This window comes from Lytechinus pictus, unplaced genomic scaffold, assembly GCF_037042905.1.
Source record: "Lytechinus pictus isolate F3 Inbred unplaced genomic scaffold, Lp3.0 scaffold_19, whole genome shotgun sequence".
NCBI lineage: Eukaryota > Metazoa > Echinodermata > Echinoidea > Temnopleuroida > Toxopneustidae > Lytechinus > Lytechinus pictus.
The window spans coordinates 8,611,508-8,634,999 of NW_026974140.1; the positions used below are offsets into that span (position 1 = coordinate 8,611,508).

A 23,492-nucleotide genomic window follows, 5' to 3' on the forward strand; every position below is an offset into this window, starting at 1 on the left:
GAAATGTTCAGCATTTTGCTCTGTGAATTTTACTCTATTTATTTAGATAAAAATATTTTCAGCCCAGACCATCCCTTAAAAAAGGAAAAAATGAAACTCCTTTCTAAAAGAAAATACCAGAAATCTTTAATGAGGGAGTGTCACTGCACGTATTGATAGCTACATGTAAGACCTAGCTCATACCTCTGCGTTTTGGGGCTTGCAATTAAGCTTTGTATTGCTTGAATACAGACAGATACAGATCTTAGTAGTCAAAGGCAACACAACGCAACAAAACAAGCTAATGCAAGGCCAATATGCAGACTAACGCAGAGGAGTTGCAATCTACATGTATCTTGGAAGTTGAATTTTTCAAACATGCGCAACCGTACGCATCCAAAAATCTGTATGAGCAAAGATAAGTGGCGACGAGCAATTGCGAGTAAGAAAAAGCAACATCGAGTATAAACAGTGAGTGGCTTTTGCAGGCTAATACAGGGTCCCTGCTCAATTAACTTTGACTTACCTCGCTTTACGAGCTTGTACGCATGAGTGCAATTGCAACCAAATATTTTGCTACGCAGTATGCTGCATATTTGATGCTTTCAGCTTACATGGCAATACACACAGCATATAACACAAAGGTGTGAGTCAGGCTTAAGCTTTGTGCGAAAAGGATATCAGTCAGGTTAAACCTGTAGCTAATACAGAGAAAAGAAACTGCTTTCAAGTACCTCAAAATAAGTGTACATGTATGTCTATTTTGCTCTGATACATGCTAGATTTGATTTCACACTGGCTTTCCAATCCCATAAATAATTTTTGTTCAGCCCAATGACTGTGTAAAGTGAAAAAAATGTTGGGTAGGATTCCTGCAAGAATATCGATGCAGAGGCGGCAACTACTGTATTTTCTGTTATGCTAAACATAAGCGAGAATCCAAATGGTGGTAGCGGAGAAGCCAACGCCTAAACCATCTTGTCTTGTCTTTGTTTTATTATCAACAAATATCTGACTGGAGGCATTTGTATAAAATTCCAGCACCAAATCATGTGATAAAAAGCAACAATGGCCTTAAAAAAATGATGGGATATAGGCTTTGAACCCACTGTTTATATTCTTGGTGCATCAGAAGCATCATTTACATTCATCATAACAGCATATAGATAGCTGAAGACTCTGCCTTAATCATAGGTTAGATTTCAGCTAAAAGCCACAGCAAAGTCGCTAGAAGCCTTAAGACCACCGCACACCTTACGACCCGACTGGTCTGCTACTGAGTGATGGGAGATGAATCGCAAGGAAGTCATAAGCCTTGACACCGCACACCTTGCGATCTGACTACCATGCTGTCTGCGACTCACGCATGCACCTTTTGCTTTTTGCCATAGCAACTGAGAAAATGACGCTTACTACTGTGTATGCGCGTTGCACATCATGTACGCATCGGTATTCTGCTGTCTGGTTGGCTGGAAGATGGATTGAGCTAGCGATCCATTTGTAAGGATTCAACATGTCAAATCCTTTCGATTTTCCTTGCGAGTTGTCTCTGACCGGTCTGCGACTCTCAAGAGCTGTGACGTCACATCGCCCCTCACTCAGTCGCAAGCCAGTTGTAGACCAGTCGGGTCGTAAGGTGTGCGGTGGCCTTTAGATGTTTGGAAGGTACTTTACAGGGATGAATAACATGAAGCTAGTCCTTATCTAATGGTTTTCTTCGAGGAAGGTTAGGAGCTTCTTGCTTAGAAGCAAACGATGTCCAGTAATCCATATCTTCTGGGTGCATGGGTTGTGCAGTGGAGAGTAGCTGCTCTGGCGAGAGGGTGGTGAATGACGGGCAGCAAGGCATGCTCCTATCAGGTCCAAGCTGGAAAAAAAATACAGAGCAAAACATTTAAGAGAAATAGTGTCGATACATCAGGGCCCCGTCTTACAAACAGTTGCGATTGATCCGATCAACCATAACTATGGAAAGCCAGCAACATCAACACCTAAGATGCATGTTTGTTTGAAATATTTCCTAGATATGCTGTAAATTTATATATTCGTTGATTTAAAAAAAAAAATTCAGTGTGCTTCTCTTTGTTTACAAAGGACATTGTGCAAATGTTTGGAGAAAAAATTATGACATCAATGGATTTCTAAACAGTTGAGATTGATGGGATCAATCGTATCTCTTTGTAAGAAGGTATGGTACAGTTATATCGAAGCTATAGCATTGAATGACAAAGCATCTGTTGGTTTGTATTCAGTATTGAACGAATGAATTAGACTTAGATGTACGTTGATAAGGTCACAGTTCACCATGATTTTAAAAGCTTTCTCATTAAGTCATTGTTTGTTGCAACTACAAGCACTCAGCTTGTACTAGCCACACAAAAAAGTAATCAATCCTGCAATATCTTTATTTAGTATATTAAAAAAAAAAAAAAAAATTAGAATATATAGGCCCGAATGCAAAAAGGTGATTTTTAAAATCATAGGTTAAACCCATGGTTTATGCAGATTCATGTATAAATTACACCTATTTACCACATATATTGAAAAATGGCCAATGCTGATGCGCGCTTTTGTCACAGTGTGCAAAATTGACGCCTGTTGCCGTGGTTATCCACGCTATTTTATTTATGAGTCCACTGTTTTGAATTAATGAGTCCACTTTTCAAACAGAGGACTCATGAATAAAATAGCTTACTTAACCATGGCAACAGGCATCAATTTCGCGCACTGTGACAAAAGCGCGCATCAGCATTGGACATTTTTTAATATACACGGTAATAAATAAAAAAATAAATGAGCGTAAATTGTACAGAAAATCTGCATAAACCAACAGATGGTTTTAAAACCACCTTTGTGAATTCAGGCCTATGTCTCTAACAACAATGCATAAAATATTGGTGATTGGACTTGCCATTATCATCACCATCAGCGTTAAAGTCTGTTTTCCCACTTTGTGGGGTTGGACAGTTAATTTCCTTGATGCCTCTCTTCCATACTGTCCTGTCATTTGTGTCAATGTGGGTAATGTTTGACCCTTTTCTGTCTTCTTTGATAGTCTCCCCCCCCCCCTTCCCCAGTTTACGAGGTGTCCCACATGAACTCCTCCCCACAACTGTGCAATTCAGTATTCTCCGGAGCCAGTCGGTCCCTTCTCTCCTAGCAACATGACCATACCATCTAAACCTACTCTTTTCATCGCCTGTCCTATCCTTACCAGGCCCATGGACTACAGGAAGTCTTTGTTTTTCTTTCTCCCACAAAATGACACCCTGCACATCCATCTGACCACCTTCATCTCAGCCTTTTGCATTCGTGCAATGCTAGATGATTTTATTGCTCATGTCTCGCTACCAGAGGTTATGCATTTCGGCACACAGGCATCACAGACCTTCCCTTTTACTTTAAGTAAGAATGACCAACCCCAAGAATCCACCTACCTGTACTGCTACAGCCACATAATGATCCTCATCCAGAAGCATCTCCTGGAAGACCCAGTTCTTGTCCAGCCTGTCACGAAGGTAAAGCTCTGTATCCATGGCAATGGATGAGGTAGATAGCTCCAGGGTGTGCAGTCTGAACTCTGCTCGCTGGAGGTCAAAGCCGAGGCCGATGCCAAGAGCTTTGATGTAGCTTTCCTTCAGACACTACAAGAATGAACATGGAGTAGACATGATAATAGGTGACACCACATTTGCCCCTGCGACAATTCGGTGGAATCACAATATCTTGCACCATCTATCGGTTGCAGTGAACAGGCAAAAATGTCTAACTTCAGGGTCCACATTGCACACAGGCGCAGGCAGCGCACAGTGCTAGTGTACTGTAATGTGACTGTGATGCTTCAAAAATGAAAACCATATGGCAAGAATTCAACGGACTAAATTTCGCAAAGTACTATGTGGGCAAATTTCTCTCTCACCTCCTGGACACTAGTAAACAGCATATCCGATCGAGCCGTGTCGACCAGCGCCGATTGCATGCATGCGTGCACTTTAGTACTAGCGTGCAACAGATGTCAACTTTTGTCAATCCACCGAATTGCTCCGGGCTTTATTTTGTCTAAGATGCAGAGTTAGGGTTGCAATAGAGTTTTATGCTAAGTTTAGGGTAGGGTTTAAGTGTAAATCCAGGGTTGAAGTTATTTGATTAGGAATCTATAGTCAATTAATTGTCACAGAGCATATGTTGTGTCACCACTCAGTCACACGTTGCCAAATTAACAGGCAGATCATGGTAGTTCAGTAATGTGCATGTTTCATAATACATGCACACAAGTTGTGCTCTTACTCTGACGTCACTCATATGCAATATAACCCTGAGAAATTGGTCAACGACAGCGTACACAACACCATGCAATAATCACAGTGTTTCTCTTTCAACGTGTTTATAAACCTCATGTAAAATGTTTGAATATTCCTGGGATTCCACATACAGTTCTACTGATGATTCCTATTCATCCTTGCGCTTGTGATGCTTCATTCAGTTACATATTTCTTGATTTTTCACATCACAATAAATTCAGCATCTTTAAGTTAAGATGAGTCCAAGTAATTAATTAAAAGCTTGATACATATATTTACCCTTTCAGATCTTGAAGTGATTTGGACTTTGCATTCTGTATGATATGAAATTTTACGCCAAGTTCTCCTCAATTTTGTTGTCATTTTTTAGACTTCTCTCGTGAAGTTGAGATAATTGGCAGAGGCATGATTGCTATCATTCTACCGAACCGAGCCTGGGTTTTGCTTCATACAGATTAGTTATAACAAAAAATGCACAATATCTGTAACAAATTTTCCATCAGCCAATCAGATTGGAGGACCTCCGTAGCTTTAAACTATTGTATTTTTTATTGTCCATTACAAGTTTTATGTTAAGGGTCCCAGGTGTTGGTTGGAGCTCAGTTCAGCAGCCTTTTCACCCTCCTAACACCATCAGCACCAGTACTGAACTTAGATTCACCTACTGACTCACCCAGTATCTGTAGAACCTATGAAGTTGTTGATACTGCGTCTCGGCAGACATGATGGTCTTCCATTCATGAGGGGTGAACTGCTTCTTCATGGTACGAAAGAAGTCCTCAATTTTCTGATCTGACAAGAATAAAAAAATATGTAAGATCCCACCAAACTTGCACAACCTTTTTTCAAATTCAACAAAAGCAAAGAGTAACTGCTGATGTTATGCCTAATTCAACAACAAAAACAAATCTTACATTACACCTGTGAGAACAAAAAAAATTGCAATTTTATTTCTCTCGCTTCTGAAGGCATCCAGTCACACATGGAACATGGTTTAAAAGAGAAGAACGCAATGAAAAATTCGCCATCATTTCTAGAGCAATACATTGCCCCATTCCAGAATAAATATTTTCTCGTTACAATGTCTATTTCGTCATTGCAGTTAATAAAATTACAAATTAGGTCAAATTGGCAATCTCTCTATAAAATTTTGCTAGAACTATTAGTGGCAAAATGTCATGATGAATCAGGATTAAATGATCAATATAACATAATGAATTATCATTATTCATCATGATTTTGATAATCAGTATTTATGATGAATCAGGTAATCTTGATATGAATTATTGACAGGAAATTCATCAAGACCAAAAGAAAAATTAATTAAATTCAACCACATTATATAAAATGTTACATGATGTGTTGCGCTGCTGACATTCACTTCACAATCTTGTCTTTTTACTAATAGACCAGTTTGGTATTACCTCATGGGCAATTTTGGTCAAATGACCTTTCAATTTTTACATTATGATAGGCAGATTTAAAAGCAAGATATTATGCAAGCATGCCTTACATAGCAGAGTGCAGAAATTGTATAGACCAGGTGACTAGAGGTCACTAAAATAGCACACCAATGAACACTCTATGAAAGTATTTGTTGCACTTTTACTTTGAATGCAGTAACAAGTTGCTATAACAATGTACTTGGCCAACTGTGAAATACCATTCACTAGTGGACGCATTGTTGTTTTTTTTTTTATCTAATGAAAAAAACAATTCAAAAGAATATATGAATAATCAAGACATCAAAGTTGGTGCTTATCTCATTAGATATTAAGCCACCATGTTACTTTCAGTGTCAATGACCTTCTTCTGATCATGCGCAGAAAGGAACTTTGAACTGGATTATCACAGCTCTGGTACTATTCTCATCAGCATGTGGCTTTCAGATGTCAGAATTCATGGCTTTTTTTTTACTTTTTAAATAACGTTATGGATATAAATAATACCTTGTAATAAACGTCTACCTCATAGAACCATATTTTTATTTGCTATGTATAATTTCCTTTATCTTATTTTATAATCTTCCGGATATAGTTTTTTGGGGGTCTGCTATAGCAAAACATACAATACAGCAATGATTTGATAACTTCTGTGATAATAATTTTACTCTTATACTGGTTTTCGTTAATATGGTTAATAATAGTTTTCTTGTTGAATGATTTATATTTTCTTTGTTCAATGTGTAGTAGTCTGTTTTGATTGTAACTATTAATTTTCATCTACGATTATGTTCAGGGGCGGATCCAGGATTTTCCAAATGAGGTGGCAAATTTTCCCGGGGAAAAATTTGACAAGCCCCCCCCCCCCAAAAAAAAAGGTCTACACTTTCAAAAGGGGGGGGGGCACACTTGTCTTTTGAAAACATTTTTACATAAGAAATTTTAATTGTGCCTCTCAAAAGGGGGGAGGGGCACAGGCCGGCTGTGCCCCCCCTGGATCTGCCAGTGATTATGTTGTAATTACTGAAAACATGTTCAGTTTGATCCTTAGACCTTTGTATCATGTATCTATGTTTTAAAGGGAATAAATAAACAAATAAATAAATAATTTTTGCCAAATTTTAATTTTTTTTATTATCCTTTGTCAGTGACAGTCTCTTCATACAAATCAAGATTCAATCAAGTTATTTTACCACTCCATGGGCACATAAATATTAAACTCAATTAATCTTTATAAACTTACTGGGCCGGACAACCTTCATGACATCCACTCCACAAGTGAGGGCGGGCTCCGTTGCCAAGACGGCAAAGTCACCATGATGAGAGGTATTGAAGTTAAAGTTCGGGTAGATTGTCTTGTCGATATCATCCATGTTCTTAAGGTACGGCTTTCCTCTGTCTGTTCTGACGAGGTCAATATCGGCCCAGGATATCTTCAAACATTCATGAATTGCTTTCCGGGCCAGCAGTCTCCCTGCCTATTTGTGAAAAGACAGAAATCAACATTATCAAAGCAAAACTCACGTTTGTAAGGAAACAAGTGGAACGCCTCTGGCAGTCTCGCCTGCATTACGCGATTCGATATAGCAGCAGTGCTGTCTTTGAAAACAGCTATTAAATAACTATTCACAAAAGAAAACACTCATATGATAATAAAATACTATGTTGACTGACCCAACATGACCTTTGACCATGATCATGTGACCTAAGACAGGTGCAAAACAATCATTCATATTTGATTACCCTTATGTCTATGTTTCATGAACTAGATCCATAAACTTTCAAAGTTATGTTGCCAATTCAACAAATACCCCCAACATGGCCAAAGTTCATTGACCCTAAATGACCTTTGATTTTGGTAATGTGACCTAAAACAAGCACAAGATATTCAGGGATTTATGGTTACTCTTATGTCCCACGTTTCATGAACTAGATCTATAAACTTGAAAGTTATGACGATTCCACAAATACCCCCAACATCAAAGTTCATTGACCCTAAATGACCTTAACTTTGGTCATGTGACCTGAAACTTGCACAGGATGTTCAGGGATACTTAATTGTCTTATGTCTAAGTTTCATGAACTAGATCCATCAAATGTCAAAGTTATGATGACAATTTCACAAATACCCCCAACATGGTCAAAGCTCATTGACCCTAAGTGACCTTTGACCTTGGTCATGTGACCTGAAACTCGCACAGGATGTTCAAAGATACTTAATTGCTCTTATGTCTAAGTTTCATGAACTAGATCCATAAGATGTCTAAGTTATGATGACAATTTCACAAATACCCCTAACATGGTCATGTGACCTGAAACTCAGGCAGGATCTTCAGTGATACACTATCACCCTTATGTCTAAGTTTCATGAACTAGGTCCATATACTTTCTAAGTTATGACGACATTTCAAAAACTTAACCTTGGTTAAGATTTCGATATTGATTCCCCCAACATGGTCTAAGTTCATTGACCCTAAATGACCTTTGACCTTGGTCATGTGACCTGAAACACAGGCAGGATGTTCAGTAATACTTGATCACCCTTATGTCCAAGCTTCATGAAGTAGGTTTATATACTTTCAATGTTGACGACGCCGCCGTCAAAAGCGGCGCCTATAGTCTCGCTCTGCTATGCATGCGAGACAAAAATGAGAAAAAAAAATCTGAATCATTATATTGAATGGTTCAAAATGGGACATCAGAAATATTATCTCGGATGGTTCAGAATGACATATCAGCGATATTACATGAGCTCTAGAAACATTGCATGAATTACAGATGAGTTGTAAGGAGTCAAATATTTCTAGTAACTTGTCAAAGGACGCTATGAAGTGATGGGCTAGGGGAGGAAGAAAATCATGCTACTTACCATGGAAGATTTGGCATCTTTTGTGAAGACGAACTGACCAATTCTGTGTTTTTCCTCGGGTTGGATGCTAGATGAGGCAAGCAACCACTGGGACTGATCAGGCTGCCAAGAACTGCACTTAAATGCCCACCTCAGACTTGCCATGATGCTCTGAAATATTTGACATGTCAAAACGAAATGAATGGGATACCAGGTATGCATGTCCTTGCATTTCTTTTACACTTAAAGGAATTTAATTCATTCAAATAAGCATTCATTTTTTTCCAGTTTCACAAAATATTAGTAGTAGTTTTTAATAGTAAGTGGTATTAAGTGGTGATAGTAGTCGTAGTAGTAGTAGTAGTAGTAGAAGTAGTTAGTAAAAGTAAGTGGTATTAAGTGGTGGTGGTAGTAGTCATAGTTTATACTAGTAGTAGTAGTAGGTTCCGGGACAGCCCGACCACCGGACAGCCCGACCCTGGACAGCCCGACCCGCTGCCCTGGACAACTCGTCCCGGTCGAGTTGTCCAGGGTTGGCTCTGAATCGGACAACTCGACCACTTGAAGTCTTCTTCAAAATTTCATGATATAAAATTTCAAACTTTACTTCAAAAGTATTTTCCCACATAATCCATGTTTCTACAATACATTCTCGACAGAAAATTTGACATTTCAGTGTATTTTGAGCTATTTTGAAAGAAAATAAAGCGGGTTCCCTTGCAACGAGAATATCTTGACAATCCGATACCGCCGCCGGCGAGCTGTGTTCATGGTCTGCAAATTTGAGTTGATTTTTCCGTCACTTGACATATTTTAATGGTGAGGGTGTGCTATTTTGTATTTTCATATTCCATTTTCACATTTCCTGTACTTATTTAAAGTTATTGCATTTCACAAAGTTGATACTTAATGCAAACTTTTGGAGATAGTTCACCTGGAAAGGGCACCGATGCGGTACCGCCTCGCCGGCCAGCTGGGCGGCCGGCTGTGATGTGATTGTGACTGAGTGTGGCACTCGGCTCAACTAGCTATGCGAGGTCGAACTTACTTATTTTAGTTAATTTCCGTCTCTTGACATATTCCAATGGCGAGAGTGTGCTATTTTTGTATTTTCACACTTCTTCCACTTATTAAAAAGTTTTTTTTAATGTCACTAAGCTGATTATAGGACAGTGACTGCGTGGTTGGAATGCGCTTCCCAAAACCATCCTTGGCGTCCCTTTTTGGAGGCCTTCAGGCCAGGGGGGCGCTTCCAACCAACATCTAAACCAATTGAGGAAATAGATTTGAAAATGTCTCAGTATGTAAGTTATGAAGTTTACAATATGGAATAGTTTATTGAAAAAGAAATGCATTCTACCGAAATTGAAAAACTTAACTTTTTTTATCAAATCAAAATCTAAAACTTGCTTTTCGTTATCGAAAAATATGTCTCTCATTTTTTACCTGTCGGTTTTACTGTCACAGCTTTTTTTAATGCAACTTCCATTGGAAACAACAGGTCTTCTGGAGGATACCAGCACTTGGGCTGGTACCAACCTAAACCCGGGATGAGGAGAAGAGGTTTCATAGGCCTACTCGACAAGCGATGGCCTTTCCATTTCTTTCACGAGCAGAAATAATACCGAGTTCCAATGACTTGGGCATCAGAGCGGCAGTCCCTTGATCGATGAGGTAAATACAGCTTCTTAGATACAAATATAAATTTTTGTGAACTTCATGCAGGCATATCAAAGTTCAATTTTTATTTTTTGGTAGTTCCAACTTCTTTAAAAGAAAGAAAGGACAATTGAATTGAACAATAAATTTTTTTCTTTTTTCTTTTATACATTGTTTAAATTGAACAAAAATTATACTTATTTGTTCTTATATACATTGTATAAAAAAAAATTCAAAATTGTTTCTTCTTAAAAATGTGAGTAACCACTACAATTTTAGGTAAAGTAGAAGTTGTAACATTCTAAATTAATTTTGGGTATGTAGAGGTCATCATGTGTAACATTTATACATCTTCTAGATGATACCACGTATCGTTCAAGTGGGTTTGAAGGGGAAGTTCACCCTGACAAAAAGTTTATAGTAAAAACAGCAGAAAAAATAATTTAAAAATATTTGAAATTACTATAACATCGTCAATACTTTATTTTATTTCTATCTTTCCAGCTCTTTGAGATCGCCTGAATTGCAAACTCTGTATGGCCAGTTTTTGTATGACAAAAATAGATGAGGGAGAGTTGAAAATTCCTCCAGCTAAGTTAGGGATCATGTAATTGCCATGGAAACCAAATATAATAATGTATAACAGGTTGTATATTCAAGTGCAATTGTTGGATGAACATTAATTTATATTGGCACTAATGTAATTTTAAGATTGTCCTTATTGTTAGCTTTACGTAGACACCAAAAGCAGAGGATATTGTTCCCAACTGGAATTGTGATGATAAATATGACTATGCTATAGTCATATTTATCATAATAATATATTTGGTAATGTCATGCTATTTGAAATTTTGAACCAGTATTTAATTTATGTGGGATATAATATCTTTTATATACACTGAAGTTCAATATGTGTTACTATGTAATTTTACATCTGATCAAGTTTACCTTAATGTTACTTAATAAAAACCGCTTAACTCCAAATAAGTATTTTTAATATTTGTTCTTTCACTATTGTGTATCCTTTTTCTCGCTGAATATTTACCTTTTAATGAGAGCTGTGGTGACGGGTTCCATGACATTTGCTCTGGCAACAATTGCTCCGCTGTAAATTCCACACCGTAATCTTATGAACAGCTTCAACCACTAAGGCCTAAACCTAACCTAAAACGCTTTCACAATTGCTCGTGGGATCGTTTGCGATCACTTGGTCACAATATATGTTGCACAGAATCGCAACGGTAAACGGTCGTAAGCAGTCGCACCACCAATTGTGAAAGGGGCTTTAGACAAAATTAAGCCCGGGGCAATTGTCGCAGGAGCAAATGTTGTGTCACATGGTAATCAGATGGAGATAATTGGAGAGATGAAGATGGGGGGTGGAGATGATGAAAGGTGGGATGGCAATGATGAGGAGTGATGGAGTTGAGAGGGGTGTGGATGATGAGTGGATGGAGATGATGAGTGGAGGGATGGGGATGATGCAAGGATGGATGGAGATGATGCGGGGAGGGATGGAGATGATGCGGGGGGGGGGTGGAGATGATAAGGTTGAGAGATGAGGATAGAGATAATGAGGTGAATGGAGATGATGTGGAAGGGTTGACATAAGTAGGGGGTGGAGATGAGATGAGGGATTGAGATGAAACAGGGATGGAGATGCGAAAATGGTTGGAGATGACGGGAATGGAAATAATGGGGGTGATGGCAGGAGGCGTGGAGAAAATGGGCTAATATAGATGAAAGGGGAGGGGGGTGATCATCATCACAAACATCATTCCTCCACCAACTTCATCATCATCAATATCATTACCATCATCGTCATTATCATGATATCATCACTACAAACTTCATCATTATCATTGGCGTAATGAGCGAAAGATTTTGAGGGGTAAGATATGGCACAGCATCATGCCAAAGTTATTTTTTTTTAATTATGAACAAGCAAAAATTTTGACATTTTTATTACACAAATTCTAGTTTTTGATAGATTCTGACATTATACTAGAACTCTTCTCTCTTTCTTTTCTCTTATATTTTTTTTGTATTTTATCTCTCTCTTTTTTTTTTTTGGGGGGGGGCCTCTTGCCCCCAAGACCTTGATCCCCCACCACTGTATGCCACTGTTCATTATCACCACCATCTACTTAATCATTACTATCGTCATAATCATCAACACCATTAGCTTCATTGTCATCATCAACACCATCATCGTTTTATCAACACCACCAGCTTCATCATTACCATCATCGTCATCACCACCACCATCATCGACATCATTACCATCACTATCATCACCACCTCATCACAATCACCAGTTCATAATTATCATCACAACATCATCATTATCCTCATCACCACAACATCATCTTGATCATCATCTTCATGATTATTTCATCTGTGATTTCATACACAGATACTAGTACTGTGACATTATTCGTCTCTTACCGTGCCTAAGATGGACTTAATTCTCACCCAAAGAGGACAATGTAATAATTGTTAGTAAAAATCAATGAAGAGGATTTATATCTCCCTTATCAAATCAGCGCGTGTTGAAAAGCTTTGAAAATGGAACCAGACAATAATGTATTTCAGAACTATTTGTGAGAATTAATGAAAAGTTAAATATCAAAATTCAAACCCGCAGCTAAAGAAGTCATATTTGCGTTTGAAAAAAAGGAATATTTCAAGCTAGGACTCTTTGTTGGAATTTTTGTAGAGAATTGGTATGATTATCATTAATCAAAAAGTGGCACGAATATTCATCCTTGGATAAAGACATGCAAGATTCATTTTCTAAATGTGTTGGAAACTGCATTACCATGGAAATAACAAAAGACGGGGTATTAATCACCTTTAGTGGTATCCCTTTTCGGCACTTTTATTCCTTTGCATTATCTTCTCTTTTTTTTTCCATTTCTTTATTTGTGACCCCTTTCCTTTTTGCGCCCCCTATATAGATATGACCCTGACTGACATATGGGTACAATACTAGTTTTATCTACTTGATGGTAGCTCCCCAAAAAACTATTAACTTTTGACATGGCTGCCAAATCAAAAATATCACTTTTGGGGGAAAACCTACATATATGGAAGCCAATAAAATCAATTTTCGGAATTCAATGATAAGTTTGGAAAATTGGGGCATCAACTTTTACCTATCAATCATTTTGTAAAAAAATTATCAATAAATCAACTCAATGTGCAATATGATTGATCAAACATTCACTTTTTTTCAATAAATTATTTAATTAATCATCATAGGCCTAATCAGTCAATTTCTTGGTAATCATTTAGCACCGCCTAGTTCGAACATCAATTCCCCCCCCCCCCTAGTTCAAACATCAATTTTGCACTCCGACATGGATAGAACATGGCAGGGGATAGGGTTTTAATGTCATTGGAACTTGGTATTATTTCTGCTCGTGAAAGAAATGGAAAGGCCATCGATCGCTTGTTGAGTATGAAACCTCTTCTCCTCATCCCTGGTGTAGGTTGGTACCAGCCCAAGTGCTTGTATCCTCCAGAAGACCCGTTCTTTTCAATAGATTGCATTAAAAATGCTGCGACAGTAATCGACAGGTAAAAAATGAGAGACATGTTTTTCGATAACGAAAAGCAAGTTTTTAGATTTTGATAAAAAAGTTAAGTTTTTCAATTTCGGCAGAATACATTTCTTTTTTCAATAAACTATTCCATGTTGATATGAAAACTAATTTTTCCAATTTTGATAAAATTACCCAATCTATGTCAGTTGTGCACCCTCACCCTGATCTTCTAAACTTAGAAAACAATAAAAATTTGTAATAGTTATTTAAGAACAAAAATAAACAATAAAGACACTTTTCTACAAAAATTGTAAATTTCATAACTTACATACTGAGACATTTTAAAATCTCTTTCTTTAATTGGTTCAGATGTTGGTTGGAAGCGCCCCTGGCCTGAAGGCCTCCAATTCCAAAACCAATGAAGCCTTGACTTCAACTTGAAGAGGCATGATCAAGTCTTTTTCAAGGATGGTTTTAGGGAGCGAGTTACCGCGTAGCCAGGATTTCATTTTGGAGGGGGCGGTAACACTTACAGAGCGCGCGAAGCGCGCTCCCTAGGGGGTGGGTGCAGGGAGGGGGAGTTTCCCCCTCCCTTGCGAAACGCGAAGCTTTCGGTGTTTCTTAAATTAAAAGAGAAAGGGATAGGGAAACAATGGAGAACTGCAATATTGTCATTTAACCGCGCGCAGTGCGGAAGCAAAATTCATATATATAAATTTAGAGCAAGAGTGAAGGAGTTTCTCTTTTGAGAAAAAAATAAAGAATCAAAAGAAAAACCCACAAAGCTACCTTTCTTCCCTTCGCTTTTCCTTTTCTCCTCTCTTTTTTCTCTTCTTTTTTTGGGGGGCGACCGCCCCCACCCCCCCCCCTGGCTACGCGCCTGACTCACTGTCCTATTATCAGCTTAGACTAGTGACATAAAAAAAACTTTTTGATAAGTGGAAGAAGTGTGAAAATACAAAAATAGCACACTCTCGCCATTGGAATATGTCAAGAGATGGAAAAATTAACTAAAATAAGTAAGTTCAACCTCGTATAGCTAGTTGAGCCGAGTGCCACACTCAGTCACAATCACATCACAGCCGGCCGCCCAGCTGGCCGGCGAGGCGAAGCACCGCATCGGTGCCCTTTCCAGGTGAACTATCTCCAAAAGTTTGCATTAAGTATCAGCTTTGTGAAATGCAATAACTTTAAATAAGTACAGGGAATGTGAAAATGGAATATGAAAATACAAAATAGCACACCCTCACCATTAAAATATGTCAAGTGACGGAAAAATCAACTCAAATTTGCAGACCATGAACACAGCTCGCCGGCGGCGGTGTCGGATTGTTCTGTCGAGAATGTATTGTAGAAACATGGATTATGTGGGAAAATACTTTTGAAGTAAAGTTTGAACTTTTATATCATGAAATTCTGAAGAAGACTTCAAGTGGTCGAGTTGTCCGATTCAGAGCCAACCCTGGACAACTCGACCGGGACGAGTTGTCCAGGGCAGCGGGTCGGGCTGTCCAGGGTCGGGCTGTCCAGGGTCGGGCTGTCCGGTGGTCGGGCTGTCCGGACCCCGTAGTAGTAGTAGTGGTAGTGGAAGTAGGAGTAGAAGGAGTAGTAGTAGTGGTAGTGGTAGTAGGAGTAGTAGTAGTACTACTAGTAGTAGTAGCAGTAGCAGAGCAGTAGCAGTAGTAGTAGTAGTAGTAGTAGTCGCTACTACTTCTTATGATAATAATTCAATTTTTCTTCTACTCCTAAAATGGTTCTACCACTACTTCTCCTGAGAACATTAAAAGAACGGTTTCCTACCTTACTTCTGACACTCCTTATCCTTCCATTCAGATCCTTCAAGTGTAGAGGAATGCTGACTGGTCTCCATACATGCTGTACTACCAGCACATTCATCCGATGTGGCCAATTTGAAGATCAGGGCAGGATGTCAACAATATAATCATCTCTGCAATAAAATAAACAGGAAATCATTAGCATTGGCAATTCCCATTATGATATCATGTTAATGACAAAACTAAAAGTGAAAATGAAATATCTGAATTATTCTCTTAAAGAAAATGCAGTAAATGAATGCAGCCCAATGATATTCCCAAAAGGAATTTTCTCCTCATCTTTATATATACATATTTGTCCAGGAAATGCTACCTTTACTTTGAACAGCATGAAACTACCTGCATAAATGTTGTGTGCAGGTATCTCCCCAATCCACACAATGTAACTCTAATGAGTGATATGATGGCTGATCCTCGATATTACAACATCATTTTAGAGAACTGCCTTATGACAAATAAAAAAAATACCGTTAATAATATAATATATCATGATACTTACGGCATAATATACAAATATACCAGGCTTTGAGTAAGTATAGCGAGAATTATTGATCCGAGGTTGGACTGGCATTACTATTTTCTCCGGAAGGGCGAACTAAGCCCCAAGGGAAAAATAGTGATTTTGCCAGTACAACCGAGGATGAATAATTCCCTCTATACTTTCGAAATAAAGGCCTGGTATATTTGTTTTATAGCCTATTTTAATAAGTTAGAGCAATAGATCTTGATATAGTTCTTGTACTCGTAGTTCATCCTTTATTAATCTGAACCAAACCTGCTGCGCTGACTGACCTACTTTTCCTGAAGCGCTTAGCCACGCGCTCAGCGCGCAGAACACGTATTAGTGCTTGCGCCATCATGATCTGTGACGTCAATGATGGAATAGTCTACTATTCCATCATTGATGTCACAGAATAGCACATTTTCTTCAGTGGGCGTTTCATTTACGACATCATCGCAAAATAGTGAGAATATGTTTGGTCACATGATGCTATTAAAACCAATCAGCATACATGTTTTAATTTATGTAGGATATAATATATTATATAAAAGATATTAATATGACGAAAAAACAAATCATACAGACATACACACAAATAAATGTCACGCTCTTTTATACTCATGCCGTCAAATAAAGACAATAATGTACCGGGTATGTAAGGGATAAATCCCTGCTGTGGTAGTAATTACAAAATGGGTTCAAACATAATCTACCAAAAAGTCATTACTATAGGTGGTTTCAGACCGCCTCGAAGTTCATCAGTTCCAGGTATTCTCTGATCGGGAAATTTACCCCGATCAGAAAATACTAGGTATTTTGGTAATGTGAAAGCAAACTACGCGTAATTTCCCCGAAAGAAAATACCCGCTAAATAGTAGGTACTTGGCGAAATTACGAGAACTTTCGCGGGGATTTTTCCAAGATTGCAGGTATTTTGGCAATGTGAAAGCAACTTACGGGAACTTTTAGCCCAAGGTGTCGTTGGGCACGGGCGCCGTGGGTGGCTGCTGGGCTAGTGATTTTGAATCTCGCGCCTTGCCTTCTTATACAGACCATACTGCGCATGCTCGTAACTTCAGGAACTTATCCCGAAGGGTATGTTTCGGGGCGGTGTGAATGCAGGAATAATTAATGGGAATTTTTTAGCCTAAAAAAGTTCTCGTAATTTAAGGGGGATTCTTATGATTGAGGCGGTTTGAAACCACCTTATGATTCTGGTAGGCAAAGAGTCATCACTCAGTGTCTACTAAAGTTAAAGTTAGCTAATTCGGTCCGTAGGTAAGCCTTTCCCAATCTTTATTGAGTAATTTCCAAAAGGCAAATTCACGGCTAAATTGAATTATATGGCAAGTTTGATCCTAAGGAGTCTTAAATTGAGATCCGTGTCCCCTTGTCGTTGTTGTCAGAGCTCTGACCGAAGACAGCTCACCACACAGGTAGTCTTGAACAACAAGGTTATATTGATTGATACTTTGATATTACAGCTCACTCTTTTTGGCCTCCCTTCATTATGTGAATGCAGAAAGGATCTCATCTTGAGTTTTGGACTTGGTCTTTTCAAGTCTCACCGCCATCGAGACATGTTACCCCCCACTCGTCAATCTGTTTCGCGACACAGTTCGGCCCTGCGTAATGCGCATCTTCTGGACTTACCGCGCTGCAGAACTCAGAGATACAAAAACTCAATGATCCCTCATTTCAAAGCATTACTGAATGCTGCTCTGTGATATGTCGAAATTGGATATTGTTATGTATGTGCCTCTGTACTTTTTTTCTGGACAATTTTCATGGATGCTGTCCACTCTTCAAATCAATGAGTGACCCCTTTAACCAGGATTTAATAAAATTTAATCCTATTGAGCTGAGTCTTAGATCCAATATTATTAACTACTAGAAGACTAGGCCTACATCTCAAACTTTAGTCCTTTTTGGCTTACCTTCAGAATCCAATGTCATCGATTACGAAAATCTTTGGCTTTGAAAAAGAGAAAATACAACAAATGGATATACAGTCAGTACAGTACGTGGATATGCGAGAATATAGTGGCTACGTCCCTGTGGCTACGAGGCTAAACAGCTACATAGCCGTGTAGCCAAGTAGCCTCGTGAAAATGAAATCATTACAGTGTGTGATTCGTCATTCTGTAGCCGCATAGCCACGTAGCCGCATATCCATGTAGCCACATAGCTATCTATCGAAGTTTCCATATATCCATAAGTATCCTAGTCAGACCGCAGGTCCCTATGCTAATGAGCAAAAAGGCCAGATTCATCCAAATCATCTCGTGGCTGAATCCTGCTCCTTGCAAAATCTCGTGATTCGTGAGATTTTCTTTCTCTAAGAATTTACCTGTTTTAACCTCAAGTTAAATGAAATATTATTGCACCATCAGATAGAGTAAATGTTACTCTTTCATATTGGTCATTTATTTTGTATACAATATTTTGTTAAATAAGTAAATTTCTGGCCTGAAAATGTGCCTCAAAACTGAATTTTCTTCCTCTGTGTTCTTTTGCAAATTGTGCAAAACTTTTTATCTATATCACCATAAAGCTGAACTTCTGTACTTTCTCACAATGCCACTCTTGATATGCGGCACCTTTTAATCAGGTCAAGATCACACTTTTCCCACCAAGGTACAAGACAAGATTTCTGAAATTTTGAACTTGCATGAAATCCAGAGTTCTGATTGGCTGGATAAGGTTCACAGAACAACAGGCGCGGGGTGTTTGAGGAGATTACCACATGGGAAGTGTGACCTTCCCATGAACCCAGGCACTTGAACCGTTGGAATTTGCCAGTGTGTGGTCTCTTTGACCAATCAGAGTGCAGTATTCTTGTTTTCAAGCTGCTTTATGTACTTGGCAAATGAAAAGTGTGATCTTGACCCGATTAAACCAATTCTTATTTTGAAACCTATATAATTTTAAAGCATACATATTCAGCTTTATCATGATCTAAAAATAATTTGGGCTCAAACAAAAATAAAGTGTGAAAATAGCAGCTTTTGTCAGGTGAAAATAATTATTTTGTAGCATATTTTAGATCAAAATTTTAACCTATATTACAAAATCTTTGAATCAATTCAAACACATGACCTGAAAGAATGATTCTTCTTCTTTACAATGATACCAAATTCATGAAATTCGATGCACAATTAGAGCAGCAATGACCGAATGAAAAGAGGTGTTTTGGTCCGCATCAAGCTCATTAAATATGCAAAACATCTCAAGTCATGAATATCACTTGGATGAAAAAAGCCACTTTCTTGGGACCTGCCGTCTGACTGATCCAAATATACACTCATCTATGCAGCCCTGTAGCTTCGTATCCAAAGCTCATTTGGCATGTATAGCCATATAGGTCCAAATAGCATTTCCATTTTTACCACAACCTCTCTTATCACCTGCCACTAATGTACTCTCCATCCTTAAACCCTCACAATTCCATATCATATTCCACAAGTATGTCCTCAATATGTACCCCTCCCCCACCTCCCCTCAATCCCTCTCTCTGTCTCCGATATTGAACCTCTTCATATGGGCGTGCGGCGACGCCAACACTTCCTATATCCGTATACTGTGTAGTAACGTCGAGGGAGACAAACATAACTTTGTATTCCAATCCCTTGTTTCTTCTTCCTCTTTCTCTTCCTTCTTCTTATTCTACATCCTGTTTTTTCCTTCTTCTCATTCGTCACATTTTTCTTCCTCCTAGATGGATATCTCTTCTTCAAGTTCATTCTTTTTATCCCCCTCTATGCTCTCTACATTTCAGTTGTATTATTAAGGATGTGTGCATGATTTATAGTCATGTATTGTATTACCGGACACTATCATGATTCCGGACGCGCATATTACTGCGTACGAAAACAATTTCGCACCGTTCGACTTCTGCAATTCAATTTCACAGAGCGATACATAGAACAAGATTGCAAAAACAAGGCGAAAAATCCAACTTTTACCTTATTTATCTCTAAAATGACAGAAAATGTTAGAATATAATATAACATAGTTCTGCATTAACAATTGATATATTTTCTGACGGAAATATGGGCCTGATTTTCCGAATTTCAATCTCGTCCGCTCCTTCGATCGAATGATGAGGTGTGGTGTATTGTGGGTGATCGTCGAAGGCTAGTTCTCAAGGTACCCATGCGCAAAGTTAAATGTGATTAGAGCCGTCGTCCGTCGATCGACAGCGCATCGATAGAACTTGATAAGCGTCACGATACGAACGAGCATATTGGAAAGTGCCATGGAACATGCAGCTAACAAGTAAAATAAAATTAGTTATCAAACACGAATTTATTACCAACATCTGCTCAGATTCATATGAACAAAGCAAACAAAAACTTAGAATTTATGCATGATATGATATATGAAGAAAAAAATCACACAAATTCTTTCTTACATCATTATAATGAAGAATATCTTTGACATCGAGGCACAGACTGGAACCTCAAAAAAACAAATATAGCCTCAGTCACGATCTGCAATTTTGTTTTGAATTTTGAAAGGAGAGGTATCGCCACAGAACTTTTCGGTTTTTTGAGGTTCCAGTTTGTGCCTCGATGTCAGGATTTGTGTGTCACGATAGACCTTCATCCATATAATCGTGGTAAGTGCGTAATTTCTGTTTCCACATTTTATCAAGATTACTATTGAGACCCCAATCTACCCAGTGTCTCCCTTGTTTTGCGCGGTCGACCAAAAGCTTTGCAGTCTCTGAATTTTGGTTGTTACGCTGAACTACGTTGGCTCCACTCACCTATACATAGACTGAAGAGTTGTTGGCCCGTACCTATGGCTATAGACAATGTACACTGAACTAACGTTTTATAGGTCACGATTTAATACTGTTTTTAAGCGAAATTTACAGTTTCATGGTTTCCATTATCAGGGAAATATAAATAACTTAAGTAATTGCGTACCTTGGACCGGAGTTATTGAAAAAAATCCTCTGGATGATTGAGAAATCTTTCATCTAAGACATTTTCACCTAAGCTGACAGTTTTTCTTGCAAGTCGCGATCGCCATCTTGAATGATGTCATTATCCTTATTGACTTTTTAATGTCTTGATATATCGAATGTCGTCTGCTACCTGTGATCATAGCGGTTTAGCTTGCAGGTGGAGCAGATCGTATAATATCGAAAGCAATATCCATAATCCATATCACATTTGTAAATTATTGACGCCCTCTTTTTTTTTTTTTCTCCTCGTACACAGACGGCTCGCTATCGTGCAGCCACCATTAGGGGACTTGCAATGCAAAATCCCCCTGTCGGGGCTCTTCAATTTTTGTCTTTAATGAATAAAATTTTTGAAAATTAACGCGACCAAAATGCAAATTAATATTCCCTCTTGGCATTAATTGCCAAAAAACAGAGAAAAATCAAGTTAAAAGGAACAAAAACAGTGACTTACCTCGGCTGTCGCGCGAATTCACTTCCCCGTTTTATCCGCTCTTAAGTACATAAACATATGGCCATTGAGTCCCCTGTACAGATCGCGCTAGAACTTCGGTCTCTGTATTTGGTGAGTGAAGCCAACGGAGTTCAGCTGAACAACCAACATAACAGAGACTGAAGCTTTTGGTCTAATTTTGGCTGCCTTTTTTTTTTTCTTATGTCTTGATTATTCACATTCTCAAGACATTATTTAGGTAGTTTCTAAATCCTTAAGACTGTAAATTCGATTTTTAAAAAAATATTGAAGTCTGGTCTCTGGATAGTACTCATCGCCCGAATTGGTGACCGTGCCATGATAACACATGCGAGCTCACAATAACGTACTACTAGTAATTTAGTATCCCGGGGGGGCCACTTCCATTGACGAGTGGATACCATGCGCGACCACGGGGTCTTGAAAAGCACACTAAACACGTATTTTCCATATTCTGAAAATGCACCCCTTAACAAGTATTGGCGTGTGAAACCCTACCCTTAACAAGTATTGGAAACAAATACTATTGGCAAGTATTCCCAGAACTGAGCCCCTAAACAAGTACAGCGATGTATTTTCCATATTCTGAAAATGCACCCCTTAACAAGTATTGGAAACAAAACGATACTATTAGCAAGTATTCCCTGAAATCATGGACCTATTCGTAATAGGTCCATGCTGAAATGAACCCCTAAACAAGTACAGAGATATTTTATTGTTATGTCACGCGTCCGTCGGTCGTCGGTTTTACCTTTAGACACCATAATTTTGGTTTAGTACGGCCCCACCTTCCACACCTCGTGCAAATCGGACTCTAAACACGTAGTGTTGGGGCAAAAAGGACATCCTTCATAAAACATTTTGATTTTGTTTTATCATCCCCGCATATTTGACCCTAAACACGTATATTTTTCCGAGCGAAATAGATACCCTTTTTTCAATATTTTTGTGTTTTTGACACCCTTATCACGTTACGTACGTAACGTGCCCTATCTTGAAAAAGACACCCTTTTTACGTGTTTTTTTGGTCGCGCATGGTATCCACTCGTCAATGTAAGTGGCCCCCCCCCCCCCCCCCCGGGTTTAGTATACCATCAGTGAATGGGGAATATAGTGAAATGTCAGAAATTGTTAAGGAAATCCCCAGAAACGACGGTTATTCCTGTCTAGGTCTACTCCTGCCCGGGCTCCAGCCCACAAAGCGGGCCGGAGCTCCCTGGCCTGGGCTTGCTGGGTTAGCTTGCCTTTGGCTTTAGTTTGACTTTGTCTTTGAGTTTGAGTTTGACTACTAGTACCGTACTACTAGTTTGACTTTCCGAGGCTAGGCCTGCGCCTATAGGACTAGGTACTTTTACTAACTTACGCCGTTTGTTTAATCTTACCACTCGTGCGTCCTACTAGCTCGTCCTGTCTGGCTCTAAACAGCTATTCTAGCTTTACTTAGTTTAAGTCAACATCACAGAAGAACATGTACTGTAGACTAGACTACCTCGGGCGAAGTTCGTGCAGGCTCCACTCACTCCACTTCATTGCTACAGCTACACTACGCTCCACCTAGTACCCGGGTACAGGTGGAGCGTAGTGTAGTATTTACCGATCTAGTAATTTACAAGCACGAGCGCTGGGCGCGGAATCCGGAATTATCCAGCGGACTGCGACCGGCTTAGCCTGTGCGACTCTAGCTCTCTCGCTGCCCTGCCGCGCCCCTCGCTGAGTCGGGGAAAACCCCTACCGTATCATCAAAAGCACACCTAACGAAAGAAAAAAATCAAAGACTATAAATGAATGAATAATCAATTAAATAATGACAGAAAAGTTTCTGGACTGCATGCGCGGGCTATTCGAACTCGACCGTCGAAGTTTATTTTCATTTCCACGAAACGTCACATAACATTATCCATACCATCAATGAATTAGCAATTATAAGCACA

General features: G+C 38.8%; 1 protein-coding gene across 2 annotated transcripts; it reads right to left on the reverse strand.

The window, feature by feature from the left end:
• Positions 1 to 1,589: 1,589 nt before the first annotated feature.
• On the reverse strand, positions 1,590 to 23,217 carry LOC129260944 (L-aminoadipate-semialdehyde dehydrogenase-phosphopantetheinyl transferase-like). 2 transcript variants are annotated; one of them, XM_064114122.1, is made up of 7 exons: positions 22,944 to 23,217; positions 15,578 to 15,725; positions 8,592 to 8,741; positions 6,966 to 7,200; positions 4,954 to 5,072; positions 3,417 to 3,623; positions 1,590 to 1,846 (listed from the first exon to the last, which is right to left on the reverse strand). In XM_064114122.1, the coding sequence occupies exons 2-7, from the start codon at positions 15,671 to 15,673 to the stop codon at positions 1,673 to 1,675; spliced, it is 981 nt and encodes a 326-aa protein (XP_063970192.1). In that variant the 5' UTR covers positions 15,674 to 15,725; positions 22,944 to 23,217; the 3' UTR covers positions 1,590 to 1,672. The 2 variants fall into 2 exon arrangements, with proteins under 2 accessions (XP_063970192.1, XP_063970193.1); XM_064114123.1 differs by having other exon boundaries at positions 23,051 to 23,071.
• Between the last annotated feature and the right edge of the window lie 275 nt (positions 23,218 to 23,492).